The following is a 15,653-nucleotide window of genomic DNA, read 5'->3' as shown; positions in this document are numbered from 1 at the left end:
ACCGTAAGCAAAATGCCCATATTGAATAAGGGCAGAATTGTTCAGTAAGATATGACTTAATGAGAGCAACATGCAGCTTGCCTAAAAACATCTAGAGATAGGTGGCCACCCCTGCTGGATGAGAACAAAAAGTTTGATTTGCCGTTCTTTGTTTTTAAGAATATGTTTCTTTTAATTCTTTAAAGTCGCCATAATAATACAAAGAACAAATAGCCAAGACACCCATTCCAAACCTGGAGGAGCTGCACAGATTCACCACTCAGGTGACAGAATATTTAAACAGGATAGCAAAAAGTTGTTCACTTCACAAATAAGCCGTTTATGAGGAAACGTAATTGCTAAAAGAAAACCATTTTAATCCTGTTTACAGATTATAAATGCAGGGTAAAGAGCTTCCATGTGGCCAGAGTTATTCTGGTCTGGAAAAGTCGAAATAAACTTTCTAGGCAGCAACCTAAATACTATGATTACATATAATCCCAATCAAACCATCTGGGTTAGGGATTTTTTAGCAGAGACTGAGATGTTGGTCCTAGTCGATAGAAAGATGGCTAAAGGTAAACACAGGTCTCTGCCACAGAAAAACTCTAGTTATAGGTTTGAGACAAGAGCAGAGGTTCACCTGCCAGCGGGGCAACAAACCTTAGGGATGAGGATGGTTAAGGATTTATTGATACAACTACTCTAAGTGATACCCCTTATCAATCCGATATTTTATAGATACTCTTATAAATGCCTTTCTTAAATTAACACATTCAAAAATTAAAAACGAATAATGAGCTCTGCTTGGTTTATTAAAAAAATAGAAGAAAAAAAATGCTTCTTTCTTTACATAAATGAAACAGTTACACTATATAAGTAACATTTTATATATAAACAAAAGACTAAAACATTGTTGTAGAAAAGAATATCAAGACTCAAATATTAATTAATATTATACCAGAACCAGCTTGGGTTCTAGTATAATATGGTTGCTATGATAATAATCTGGTTGCTATACTAACAATTTGAGGCACAGCATGGATGGGGTGAGAGGCTAAGTATAAATCAATAACAGGGAGAAATCTATTTAAGAAAAGAGTTTTAGAGAAAATAAACATTAAGTTAAAGGTTTTGTTAAAATCAAATTTACATCTCACTTTGTAATCAAGGGTGGAATCAGTGGAAGCTTTGCTAATGCAGGGCAAGTCATTTTCAAAAGGGAAACAGACTGTAGTTACTCTCTTCCTTCAAATGACTGCAGACACAGTTTCCTGCATGGCGAGACTGGACGACTGCAGCCTTTCAGTGCTGTCAAAGTGGGAGGGGTTTACAACAACATACGCTGCTGCTGAAGACAGTAAACCCAGAGAGCTCAGTGCTTTCCCTCAATGCCAAAATCTCCAAAACACAGGAAAAAGTCGCTAGACTGGTTGCTAGCTGCTTCTTTTTTTCTTTTTAAAAGTAACTTGTGCCGTTTTGTTACCAGGCGTCAGTACATGTTTGATACCGGGTGTCGGTACTCATCCCTAACAAGCAAGGTGCTATAGAGTGGAATAGCATATTTTTAACCAATCAACCCATATTTGTAAAATCTTTCTCAAGACAAAAAAAAAAAAAAGTCTCCATCCAACACAAACGAGCTTCGCCTCAACCCAGCCTCAAATCATAATGGTTTTAAGTAAGGTCAATACTTTTGCAAAGCTTTATAGGATCATTATCAAGTGCTTAAAACCATAATAACCATACTTCCTGAATATTCACTATGTCACAGAGGCTATTGGCAAAAATGAAAATATAGAAGAAAAAAACATTTAGGTCATTTTAGTCCCCGACACTCAGGTGAGGTACTAAATGCAGCATCAGCTGTGGTACAATAAAATGTGATTTCTTTGGACAAACCTGACGGCTCGGATGACAGTCTTAACGGATGGCATCAAGTCTTCCACGGAGATCTCACAGTGACAGCCCTTTTCATCGAAGGCATCTTCCCCGGCAACAGCGGAGTCCGCTGCTTAAGGAACAGGCAGAGGAGAGGGATTGTTCATCGTCATATACAATGAGCAGGAAAACTATGCGTCACTCGTGGCATTATAGTTAAACACATCAATATATTTGTATAATCAGCCTTATGATGAATCATATGCATTTAATAAGTAAAAAGAAAAGTAAAATGTCAAAAATTCAATATTTTATTAGTTCAAAGCCCAATGTGAAGCTACCATGTAAGCACTACTCCTGATCTGTATAAAGCTGCTGGATCCAGGAGCAAAGTATGTTGAGGCTTCCTTATGTGTCTCATAATGATGACAGGGGGATTTAGTGAATGGAAAAGGAAAGAGGGAAGAACTGATTGAAGCGTCTGGAAGTGCAGACTAGTTGTAAAGAACAAAGGCCTCTGGTGTGTCTTTAGGATTTATCTCCAACAGCAGCTCTGTTTATAGAGTTACGACTTCCTGAAGTGAAAATGGGGTCACAGAGAAGCACCTTTAAAATCAAATGTAAAGACTCTAGTAAAACAGAGCATGTGTTTGAAACAAAATGTTTTTTAAATGTTAATGCAACCCATAAAAATGTCTTTACCCCTTTCTCGGCCCTCACCCACCCCCACCAGTCCCTGCACATACTAATCCTAAACCTGCTTGAACTACGTTATGATTGCGACATGAATGCTATTGACTCTTCTGAATTGCATTTGAAAGTTATCTGCAAACTAAGAGTATTCATGTCGCCTAACAGATGGATTATTAAAGAAGCAGGATTTCATAGAACAGCTCCCAAATGCTAAAAATTCTAAGCTGTCAAAGAAAAGCCCCAGAGCTTGATACCCCACACATACAGTCATGGGGAAAAAATATTTAAACAATATACCACTGTTGTTTTTTTTATATTTGTTCGTCTCTTTATTTTTAATATACAACTATAGGTACATTTGTTTGGAAAAAATATACTGATAACAAGTAAAATAGCAAAAAGGTGTTTATTTAACACTTGCCAAGTGATGTATTTTAACATCATTACATATATCTTAAATTAAGCTAATATTTGGGGTAAAGTTATGCTGCATTGCTTTAGGTTCTAGCTAGGGTTGGTAAATGAATTACATTTACAATATAATTGCAATTTTACAAAACACAACTTTTGAATTGAAGCGGCACTCAATTTGGGTAAAATTATCTCTATTGATGGCACAACAGACTTTCTCGCTCGCTTTAGGTGGCAGTAGTAAACTTAAAGAGCGTTTGCCCGTACACATACGGGAAGGCAGAGTCATAGCTAGTGTGCAGATCCATACATTGAAATAAAAATCAGCACTTTTCTCTAAAACAGTTACAGTAAAGACAATAAATTGCAATATTGGTATAAAAAAATAGATACAATTTCAAAGTTTGGCAGACTCGCTAAACCCTAGTTGTAAAATCTATACCTGTGGCATCTTATTGCCTAAGACACTGCTTACCAAAGTTTTCTTTTCTGTATATATCAGCAACATAATAAATACATAATTAAGAACTTCACTGCATAGCTATGCTATTGTTTTTAGAAATAAAGGTAGTCTAATCATTTTTTCATAAGTGTTTAATTTAAACCCAACTGCTTTGAGTAAAAGGCACTGGTCCTATTTAATCTTTGCTCAAATATTGGTAATTTGCCCCAGAGGCTGTACGTAGCCTGCAATATGTTGCAAAAATCATTAAATGAACCCATATGTTGTCTTATGTCCACTTATCAATAATATCACAGCTAAGAGAAAACAACTGTCATCAATGAGTAGGATCACAACAAAGCTATTAATTGTAGGTTTAGAAGCAGATTACAAAAGCAAATAAAACATGATTTGAAATTATAACATTTATAAGGGCAACTTTTTTGTACAACAAAGGCTAGTCCTGTCCTGTAGGTGAAAACAAAGGGTGGGGGAGTAGTGTTACTGACCATCAGTGGTGGAGCGGGACTGGCTCTTGAGCCGCAGCGAGGGCCTGAAGCGGGTGCGGTCATTGAAGCTCCAGCTCTTTTGCACTTTGGCAGGACTGGTGCCCTCTGTGCCACTGTCGGCCACCGGAGAGCGGCGATCGTTCACTGAGGAGCTCTGGCGGTTCTTGATAGTCTGTCCGCGGGGGCTTGCCATCCTCACACGCTCCTTGAAGCTCAACTTCTGGCTGAGAGTGAGAGGACCAGGAGATGTGCAGAGGGAGTTTGAGTTTGCAAAAGAAAAGGGAGATAATAGTTAAAAGTAAAATACAGATGAATATTGTTTATTTATTCAGGTTTGAGATCAGTAACTGGAATTTCTTTAACTTGTTTATTTATAAAGGTATTAACATCATTCAGAGCTTTTTCTGAGATAAAAGTAAATCAACTGCAGGGCAAGAAGAAAAGACAAGCATGCATTGCTGAAGCTGCTGTATACATAATGCAGGCTCTGCTTGAAGTTGATGTTCCAGATGCATAGCAAGGATTCTAAAGCATTGCATTTTATTTTAATAGATTATTTGAATACATCAGCCTTCAAGATACTACTGGGGAATATCAAAATATTGTAATTTATACAATTACTTATCACAGACCAGAACGAAAGTAACAAATAATGTATTTCCTTTTGTTGTCTATTTTGTGAAAGTGTAACATTTAAATTACTTAATTTTTTTTAATGTTTTGCTAAGCTACAACCAACTTTAAGACATTTTTATTAAATGGGGCAGGCCATTACGAAGTGATCTACTCTTCCAGCATTTTCCTTCTAAAAGGTGAATTTCTGCACTAGTGTTAACTAAACTGAAGCATAGTTTAACCATTTTTCTCTTTTCTTAAAAAAGATTCCAGTTACATCATTTTGCCACAACTATTCTTCGCAGTAGTGATGGTGTGTTCACAAGGAGCAGGCCAGCCGAAAGGTCAATTACTGTCTTATTTGAGATATTTCTATATTTTTTCAATAAACAATATTCTAATCGTAAAATATTACAATTACTATAAATTTAGTTTTTCTCCATGGTTTTTATTCAATGAATTTAGCAAACTTAAAATGTAAATGTGTGTGTATATATATATATATATATATATATATATATATATATATATATATATATATATATATATATATATATATATATATTATATTGTATATAATTTTATGTATAAAATTACAGAAAGTCAGATTCCAAATGTAGATTATGGGTCTTAACTTTTTGTGGGGAGTAAAAATAAAGCCAGCTAAATACAAATGTGCACCTTACTTTCATGTTAAAATTAAAAAAGGCTGAGATTATTTTCCTTCCACCTTACTATAACATGATACTTTTTATTTGTAGGTTCCTTAAAATCACATTAAAACATGTTACAGATTTGAAAATTGCTTTATTTAGTCAGAGTTTTTTAGGGATGTTTAAACTGTTTATTAAAAATATTGCCTGTTATGTTTGAATACAATGGTTTCTCAATCACAATTATTTAAATTCATCTGTGAATTGTGAGAAAGGTGGACAAATAAGTGCAGAGAAGTCCTGTGTGATGAAGTGTGTTTAGTGCAAAATGGCAGCGTGCAGCAGCAAGGGCAACAAACTGAAGCAAGACTAATATAAACTGGCTAATTTCAATAAGTTAAACACATACACAATCGTTTTGTTTAAAAAAAAAGCACTTTGAGCAAATTTACTGAAAACATTAATGTTTTGTTTCTACAAAGTAATACATATAGCCCAAAAAAGTAAAATCTTTAAAATAAAATCTGGAAAACTGGGTCACTTTGAAGAAACTACGTTTGGCTGAATACACAAATTAGTTAGGATTAGTTCTACTTAAACGCTAATTCATAGGAAACTTGTAGTTATCCATTTTGACTTCTGATCTTTTTCATTGGATTATAGGACCATCAGAAGTTACATGTGATCATTGTGAAGAAAAAACTATTAACATGAATGAAATAGCAAGTGTGGTAGTTTTTAGTTTAGGGGCAAGTAAAGAAATGACTGAAGAAAAATACAACATAAAAAGCAAGATTTCAATCAAGAAAAGGCTCATAAATGGTTATAGGTTTACTGACTTTTAGCTGAGGATTAGCTTGGCAAAATTCTTAATTAATATTCTTAATAACAGATCAAGCAAAGTAGCACATCATTCAGGCACATATCAAATTAAAAGCAGATTATTCACTTAAGGGGCGGGGGGCTGATGTCTTTCTGCAGGACCACCTTGCTCTGGCCTATCCGGCTGCCTTAAACGGACACCCATGCACCAAGAATTAGTTAGCATTCTCAAAAAGAACACGGTGTACCTATGTTTCCAAGTCGTACATCTCCTCAGTAGCTTCTGCTTATTACTATGAATTTTACTAAAAATCAAGGGGAAATAGACACATGATGATTCGTTACTTGATGCAGGAAGAGATGAAAGAAAATATTTACCTTACATTGTTAAAAAAAAATCTACTTTCAGCTTTTTTACCATTCCTACTGTCTTTTCTCTGTGAATTTGAATCCAATAAATGTTTTTACCTAATTATTTAACTTAAAAAGTGAGTTTAATGCATTTCAAAAAGTCAGAGCGCCATTATAGTATTTATGACCTAAGATATGATTTAAGAATGGCTTAAATGAACAAAATCATCTTACTCCATGTCCTAGATATGTGTGTGTGTGTGTGTTAGCTCTTGAAGCACTGACTTAAGCGTGAGTTTACAATTTGTAAATAAGTACCCTTGTCTAACATGTTTTCCTCCCAATAAAAAATCCATTAATATGCTTGAGAGCTCTTTAAAGAGTTTCTACTTTTGCAAGTTCAGAAAATGTCTAGTAAACCGCCATCAAGTTATAATCATGTTTTTGTAACTTATGGCATAATATTTCTTTGTATTTAGAATAGGTTTTTTTTTATTGTTTTATGTATCATTACATTTTTTGAATTTTGTTTTTAATTGTCATTTATGAATTACCTTTGCTGCACTTTTTTTAAGCCATCAACGAAATTTAATTCTGTGAGCTAAATAATTAAAATAGTTTTTACTTTCAATTTTTTTAAGATGCACCTATTAACCCTGCAAAAAGTATTATGCATGAATGTGCCTAAACAACAAGGTCAGAATGGATGTTTAAGTTTGCAGAAAAACTGGCTTTCAGAGGCAGCAGAACAGGGGCTTAGTGGAGGAAAATGAACATCTACTGCAGAATCGTCCAAAAAAAGCCTGCAATTTGATGAGTCATGCACTTCATGTCAATATCCCTCCTTTAACCATGTGAATTCAAGCAGGCCATGGCAACAAGTGCCTGAATCGCAGCATGAAGCCAGCAACCTTTCAGTAGAGTCTTGTAGTTCACTGTTGTTTCCTTGTTTTTATTGTCATTTATGAATTACCTTTGCTGCATTTTTTTCCTAAGCAAATATTAGTCTTTGAATCTATGTTATAGATAAAGTAGCACAGCTGCAGCCCACTGTACAGAGAGGTTCTTTTCTCTCTCCTGAGACCTATTCATAGCAATGTTTCAGCATATTGTACACACAGTAATATTAAGGCCTTTTAAACCGGCCATTTAATGTCTTTTACATTATTTACAACAAAAGGGCTGCTGTGGTGCTTCACAGACAAACATTTACTCTGTTTCGTATCCGCAAACAAAATATATTACATCACATTGGCCCTGCTGCCCCGAATGCAATCCTGCCATAATGATTCTGGAAATGTATCAACACCATTAATAAATACCCTTGAGATAGTTGTGCTATATAAAAACAGACAAAGAAGAATGGCTTATAAAGCTACTTAACAACTACCTGAGGCAAGATGGTGGATGTTAAAGAGACAATATGTTTTTGTGCATTCTTGTTTTATTATATTTTTCTGGTAAAAAAAAAATATGTTTTTTGGTATTATTGTTTTTAAAAAGGAGCACTAAACAAACAGATGCATTAGTCATGGAGTGCCAGAGTAAAAACAGCTTTTAGCAGGGCTAAATATCATTACCCCCTACCTTAAGCTGCTCTTATTAGATCAGCTTTGCTGTGTCAATGCAGTTAACACAGTATAAAAAACCCTTTTTTGCTCTACTTTTGCTGCAGAGAGATCAATGAAATTCTCCATACGTTCCTTTGCAAAAAAAAAGGAATTTTTACTCCATTAAGAACAGTTATTGCATAAGAAAGTGACTTTTGAAAGCAATTCTACAATTCATTTAATTCATTTTGTGATCCAAATTGGTGAGCCCTGCACAAGGCCACACAATGCAGAAATCCTGTATTAGACTATTTGTCCAATGGAATTTGGGACTCTTACTCATAATAAATGTATTCGATATGTGTAACTCAAACTATTATCCTCTATCCTTCTAAATGGATAGATGCATTTAAAGCGTAATAAAACCCAATGTAAAAATATAACGTCACCCCAGACAAATGAAGAAATGTGCCACCAAATGGGCAGCGCCAAGAGACACAGAGGTGCACAGCCATGTGCAGACAGTGCCAGGGGGTTAAGCTGGAGTGTGGCTTGGATTAGAGAAGGTGACAGTAAATTTGATATGACCCAATCCTATACATATCTTAATCAAAGCACTCTAGTGACTAATAGATAATGGTACCTCCTGAAAATGGAGTGAGATGGTTTTATGGTATGGTATGTTATTGTCTTTGTCTCGGTTGTTACTGCACACTGCCTGCAGATGATATATCTGAACACTGTAGGATCTAAAAACTAAAATGTTATCACCTAAGAGAACACATCACCTGCAATCACTTGTAATTTCCAAGATTAATCGTAACCACCACTATAGCCAAAACTTTAGGGTTAGGGCTGTGACATAGACATGTACCATTCCAACCATAGGGAACACATTTTACTGCTCTAGCCACTTTTAAACACTCAGAGGGCAGCATAAGAATGGTTTTAAACAACGTTATACAAACATTTTTTGAAATGGCACAGTAACAAAAAGATTGAACTGTGATGGCCTGATTTATGCAGTTTATTTGCAAAAAAGGGGGGTTAGGTTACTTTAAAAAAAACAACAAAATTTTTAACTATGGGAACTTCATATTTATTCAGCATACCAAATCTACAGTTTTGATCATGATGTGCAGTGCTGAATGGTCAACGGCCGGCTCTTATACACTGTTTTATCAGGTCCCCAAAGCACTTTTTACTACATCCAGTCATTTACTCATTCATGCACACATTCACACACAGGAGATGGTAAGCCACATTGTAGCTACAGCTGCCCTGAGGCAGACTCACAGCAGTGTGGTGAAGCAGGGTGCTGCTGTAGGTGCTCATAGGGCCCAGAGATAGAGCAAGGGCTTAAAACACTAACCCACTAATAGAACTTGTGTTTAAAAGGACTTTATCCATTGATAGGCTAACTAAATAAGAAAATGCATTCTGTTATACTTGTTTACTGATGTGTATTTTAATAAATACAGAAACACCAAATAAACGCTGCAGTTAACTTACTGTGTGAATAAGCATGAAAGAAACAACATGAGCTGCAAGCTAAACAAAGACTAAAAATTCTGACCAAATAATAGTATTAATGTTGCAGAACAATACAATATAAGTAATTTGTTTTTGTCTTTTTCTCACAGTGGGGCACAAAACAGTAGTTATCAGTAATTGCTAAGCTAGTTTTACATCTAATTAAAGATAAACAATTTAATCAATGTAATTAACTGAAAAAAAACAATTTTTCGAATGACTTTTCTAGTTGTCACAGTTAGACATAAATGGCAGTATATGACTTAGTGATGGGGCAGTATCTAGCTATGTAGATTTGTCCACAGACTAACCTCCATCTGAGTTTCTACATCACATTTCTAACACACACTAACAGTGAAAGTCCAGTGAAACGATCACATACCTGGTTGTTGACTCTCCCTGCTCCTTCCTGGTGTTGATAGAAAAGAGAAATGCAGAAAAGTATGAGGATACATTTTATTTAAGGCTTTCATAAAAACAGTAGCAATAATAATAAAAACAGCTTAAAATGAAATATATATAAGGTGTTTTTGCATGTTTAAGCTTTAACTTCTAAATGAAAGAAGTTTAAATAAAAGCTGGTTATGCTATCAATGAGTAACTTTATGTTCTTAGAGTATGGAAATATTTCAGCCAGTATATGTATCCAGGGGAGTTTTTTTTTTTTTTCTTTTCCAAAATTAATAACATATATTGAACCTTAGCACTTTGGGTTCTTCTCTACTGTGGACAACCTGACATTATTATTATTATTATGAGTTAATGCAGTGATACAATTTTTTGGTGGCACTTTTCTTCGGCAGGTTTTAAAATGATCTATAGAAGTTGGGCTTAGCTGAAGTTCCAATCACAAACTGTATACATACACACCTGTATTATCTATCAAAGGGACATAAAATTATATAGTTAAGCTACCCAGTTGCTGGATGCAACACTTAAATCTAAATACAATACTAAGTGCATCCAAAAGCTTCGTGTTATGTAGTTGACCTTAGATGGTGCCTTATATTTGTCGGGAGCTCAAACTGCTAAAATTGATGTAAATTAACAGGTGTTTAGAGCTGTGATAACTGATTATATATATATATATATAAGAAAAAAAGTATAGCGGTAAACTATGGCACTGATTTATGTATTGTTGAAATAATCTAAAACTTGCAAAAACACCCGCGTGTTTCTTAGAATCAGCACTGTTCCAGCAATCACTGCTTTCACAAGTGCTCATAATTTAGGGTTAGCATCACTGATTACTAGCATGCATTTCAGAGAAAGAAACTTAGTAAAACACTCACTACTGCATGCAAACATTCAAGGGAAACTAAAAATGTGCTTCCAAGAAGAGAAAGATACTTACGTTTGGGTTTTTTATGTTTAACCTATGCTTTTTGGATAGTTTTACACATTTTTTTCTCTCTCTTTCTTTCTCCATTTATCTTTCTATCTATTATGTGATAGATACACAGTAATATCTATCACAGTAATACATATTAAACAAGCCTGTTGGAATCAAAATTTAGCTGAGCAGCAATCACTGAAATCAGGTGTTTTCTGCCATGTTCAGGAAATGTTTAGTCAGACTTCTGCACCTAGTGACAGGTACGGTCGTTCGCTGTTCATGAGCGGGGTCATTTGATAAGTCTGGGAGAGTTTTTTTCTTTAGATTACTTTCTTAAACAAAACTTATTATTTTTTTTTTTTTTACAAAATGGTCATTTAGTAATGATATAGAAATAGACATTACTGTGCTGTTGGCATAAACAGATCATATAAGAGGTACAAATAAGCAGTGCACAGCAAATTTGTTGGAATGTAGTTTTTCTTTAAGTAAAGTTTTACATTATAGTGATAAAATAAAGGAATTATATTTTATAGCATTTTTTAAACATGAAAATAGCATGTGTGGATATGCATAAATAAACATAATGAAGCAAAAACTTAACACAACAGTTAAACAGCAACACAATTGAATAAGCCTAAATCTGCTATCTAAGAGACAGTGTAACAAAAACAACAAATATAGACATCACCTGCCATAGTTGTACCTACTTCGTAGGGCTGCAGGTGTGCAACGCCTTTAAGTGAGGCTTCCAGGTAGCAACGGAAACTGAGTTCTCATCAGCCGAATAACTACGCCAAACACACTGCATGCAGAATACAAACAGAACACCCCCCAAAAACCCAGTTAAATATAAAGCAAAAAAACAAACAAACAAACCAACAAGTAAAACAGGACCAAAGAGGGCACCAGAAGGAAAAGGGCAAAAAGGACGAAGACAATGATTAAACAAATAAGAACAAAAGATTATTGGAAATGCAAAAAAATAAAACATGTATCACAGGTCAGCGGTTTGGTGGAGGTCAGGCATGGATACATGCCTGTGGAGTGGCAGGAGGCTCTCATAGTGCTGCCATGTGGCATCCAGGTAGGGCCTTATGCTGTCGGTGGAGTAATAACGCCACGCAGCCTGGTTAAACATTCAGATGCACAAGATGAAGAGGAGCAGATGAATGAGCAACAGTGGTTGAAAAAAAAAAGAGAATCAAGCTTGTGGAGGTGCATGGAAGAAAATAAGAAGTAAAAGGAAGAAGACGGGAGACTTATGGAAGCATCTGGGAATACAAAAACAAAATTTTATTAAAGGGGCAACCATAGGGTGAGGATGAGGGCTAGACATTATTGTGCTGCTTCAGAGGTTCCAGGATGGAAAAAGAGAAACTGATGAAAAAAATAATAAATGGGGTTATTCATTATTTTTCAAAAATGAATATTTAAATAAAGTCTTCACAAAACCCTTTGTTTTCTTAAATTGTCACTTCATAAGCAAAATCTCCAATGTATTTTATTGGGACTTATGATACATCAGCTCAAAGTAATAAGCAATAATGAAGTGAAAGGAAAATAGCAACTTCGAAAAAATAAAATCTAGCAATTTAAACGTTTTCTGACCTAAATCTCATGAATTATTGTTCCATTTTACTTAGATCCTCTGGGATTATTAAAGTATTTCTTATTCTGATTCTGATATAGTTAAATCTGGCAAGTCTGTTTTTCGGTTGTGCAGCTGGAGTGAGTCAAACAGAGAGTCAAAGGAACTGAATACTTTTTTTAATTATTATTATTATCTTTATTCCATTTACCACTAATGACTGCATTGATCTATTACATAACATCCCAATAAATGCACGTAAGTTTGAGGCTGTAATGTAACATGTGTAGGTTTAAGGGGTTTGAATACTCTAGCACAGAAAGTTAAACATCTACACCCTTTTAACCAAAGCAGTTCAAGTGCTGGGTCAGGTCTACTGTAGTGCTACAGCTGTTAATAAAATGTTTTTTAACAAATATGCACAATACATCAGTATTAATATCAGGTTAGTCTTTTTCTAACAGGTTGGTATTGCTCTGATAAGTAAAATCAGTTAAAAAGTAATAACAACCAATGTTTATTTCTATCCATTTGTTTCGGAAGAGGGACAGGAGGAGTTTTGGCCATAAGGTATTTATTCTTGTGAAAGTGATGCAAAGAAGCAGTATCAGAGCCTTTCTGTATATGAAAAATATAATATGGATGAATATTGGCGTCCGCCATCACAGTAATATTAACAAAAGGATATTTCTATTGGTCCATATCTCTATATTAGTATAGTCATTGCTTAAACAAAGAACTGATTTTATTTTTTTATAATTCATAAAAAAACATTCAAATACAAGCTAAAGTAAAAACAGGAAAAACAGTTTGACTTCATACAAAGATTTCTTTTGTTAGCTGTCCATATCTTTTTCCTTTGATTTTAAATAACAGTTGCTCTAGAAGCTTCAGTGTTCCCCAATTGTTTAGTGCAATATTGGGTGGCATTTTCAACTGCCTACTGATATGAACTTTGATTCAAATAGAGTTGATACAAACACCCTTTTTTACATGGATGAATAAATGACAGTTAGTGGCATTAAAATGTTCCACAAGCTTTTATTAAAGTAGATTCACTTCATACAACTGGTATTTACAACTTTACACATGGTCTGGTTGACCGCTACCACTACTGCTCCATGTTTAGGTTTGCTGCTGTTTGTTCTACTACACGGGAACTTCATTGGTTAAAAACAAACACACACTGAAGGGTTCTGTTTAGAAGTACTGCTACTTTCAATACATTAATGTAACAACCAAAGGATAATCAGCTTTACCTGAATGAGGTAGGCTGCAGGGTTCCTCCTCTTCTCAAAATGCTTCTGTCTGTGCTGCTCCTGCACCTTCAGAGCAAAGCCTGAGCCCAAAATACCCTGATGAGAAATGCATTAGTTGGTTTTCTGTAATATAAACCCACATAGTGTTTTGTTTAAAATAGATATTTAGCCAGTTTAAAAAGTAAGGAGTTTTAATGTATTGCATAAACGATCAGACCCAAAGTGTGCATAATCAGGAAATCCAATATCGTTAAACAAGAATGAAGCCACAATTGAAAGGTTGAAAGAAAACAAGGTAACCCAAGAACCCTAGACCCACTAAAATATTTAAAATATCAGAATTTAAAGATGTTCTTTATTTTATCCATTACTACATGTATTCCAACACCGAGCAGAAAGCAAAGTGCCTAAAAACTCAATTAGACAGCTGTAGCTGATCCAGAATGCTGTTGCCTGCATCCTCACTGTAACTAAGAAAGTGTAGCACATTACGCACATTTTAAAGTTGTTCCACTGATTCCCCTTTTAAGGGAAAACACTTTTAAATACTTCTGTTAGTTTATAAATTGCTGAACGGCTTAGTTAGCACCGAAATACATTTCACACTTGCTGTGTATTAACCTCCCAGTCCTCTGAGGTCTTCTGTGACAAATCTACTCTGAATACACAGAAAGAACCAAGCAGGGAGAAACAAATTAACACATTATAGTTCTAAACTTTAGTTTTACTAATCTGGATAAAATAGAGACTAAAATTGCTGAAACCCAGGGTTAAAAATGTAGTTGTTCACAGTCCTTTGAGTATTGTTTGAGTTTAAAGTCTATCTTCCCTTACCTGCATTCAGTCACTTCATTATTTTTATTTTCTCCCTTATGTTATAAATTATTTTATTGAAAATAATTTCATTTTTACATTTTCATAATCATTTCCTCATTTCAGTTTTTATTCTATTGATCATTAATACTCACTTTTGTTATACTATGCCACTGTAATGTCGCTTTTTCTGCTTTTTCCTATTAGGTTTTGTTCATTCATGTACAGTATTTTGAATTTTCTTGTTGCTGAGATGTGCTACATAAATCAGTTTACCTTGCCTTATATCAAACATGTAGCGCATCAATGTAAAATGTTTTAACCTCCACAGAAAAAGGCATGCCCTGTAGATTCACATTTTAGTTTTTCGGGTGAAAGTACAGATATTGGATTTTACCATGATTTCAGCAGGTCAAATCTCCTCATACAAACTTTAATGTTAGAATAAAAGCTTTGCTGTTTAATTTTCAGCTGTATTAATTGTCTAATTATATACAAATCCAAATGTCAGGTTATAGTAAAGGGGAAATGTAAACACAAACAAATGCATTAAAAAAAGAAGTCACTGAGAGAGAATGTACTCACTGCAGGCAAGGCAAAGAAAGAGATGCCCAGGAGGGCAAACACCGCAGACAGCAGCCTTCCTGTCCAGGTCTTTGGTGTCTTGTCTCCATAGCCAATAGTTGTCAGGGTGATCTGTGGTAGAAGACAGGAACTAATCTTAATAATATTGACTTAGTGTTTCATAATGTAAATGCAAATTACCCTTCACACTTTGAAGCAGTTTAATTATTGAAGAATAACTTTCTTGCTGCTGTAAATTTCATCATCTCAGATTGACCAATAGAGAGACAGACACAGTTTACACCATGTACGGATGTTATTTTATCTGAATGTTTTCAGACTGTGTAGTTTGTTCTGTTGAGGCAATAGCTGCCATGAATGAAGAAGCCACATTTGCCATTATGAATACTTTATTTAAGAAAAGTGTTATTTGATATAGAAGTGAATGGTTAATTCCTATAGCAGTTTTCTTTGGTCAAAGACAAATTACATAAGTGAAAATTAAGAGATTAAGCATCATGAGCAGTAACAAAATTAAGAAATCTTCACTGTAAACTTCACTGTTCAATTCCATTGATTTCTTAGGGTAATACTCAGATCTGTTACAAACTTTTATTTTTAATATCGGCTTTGTCAACAAATGTCACTAAG

At 34.6% G+C, this 15,653-nt stretch overlaps 1 protein-coding gene across 1 annotated transcript in view; it reads right to left on the bottom strand.

Moving 5' to 3' along the window:
- LOC119773830 (potassium voltage-gated channel subfamily KQT member 4-like) overlaps positions 1 to 15,653 on the bottom strand; it is a 34,405-nt gene that overhangs the window by 5,006 nt on the left and 13,746 nt on the right. The window contains exons 6-12 of the mRNA XM_038271007.1: positions 15,024 to 15,134; positions 13,626 to 13,721; positions 11,816 to 11,904; positions 9,822 to 9,848; positions 6,254 to 6,310; positions 3,916 to 4,139; positions 1,882 to 1,993 (exon numbers count right to left, since the gene is read on the bottom strand). Of these exons, the coding sequence (XP_038126935.1) occupies positions 1,882 to 1,993; positions 3,916 to 4,139; positions 6,254 to 6,310; positions 9,822 to 9,848; positions 11,816 to 11,904; positions 13,626 to 13,721; positions 15,024 to 15,134 (716 nt within the window). The remainder of the gene's footprint in view (positions 1 to 1,881; positions 1,994 to 3,915; positions 4,140 to 6,253; positions 6,311 to 9,821; positions 9,849 to 11,815; positions 11,905 to 13,625; positions 13,722 to 15,023; positions 15,135 to 15,653) is intronic.

Source organism: Cyprinodon tularosa, unplaced genomic scaffold (assembly GCF_016077235.1).
Source record: "Cyprinodon tularosa strain WSP-4 unplaced genomic scaffold, ASM1607723v1 ctg787, whole genome shotgun sequence".
In the NCBI taxonomy this organism is placed as follows: domain Eukaryota; kingdom Metazoa; phylum Chordata; class Actinopteri; order Cyprinodontiformes; family Cyprinodontidae; genus Cyprinodon; species Cyprinodon tularosa.
The sequence above is the reverse complement of the archived record's forward strand: the minus strand, read 5'-3'. Positions and strand labels throughout refer to the sequence as shown.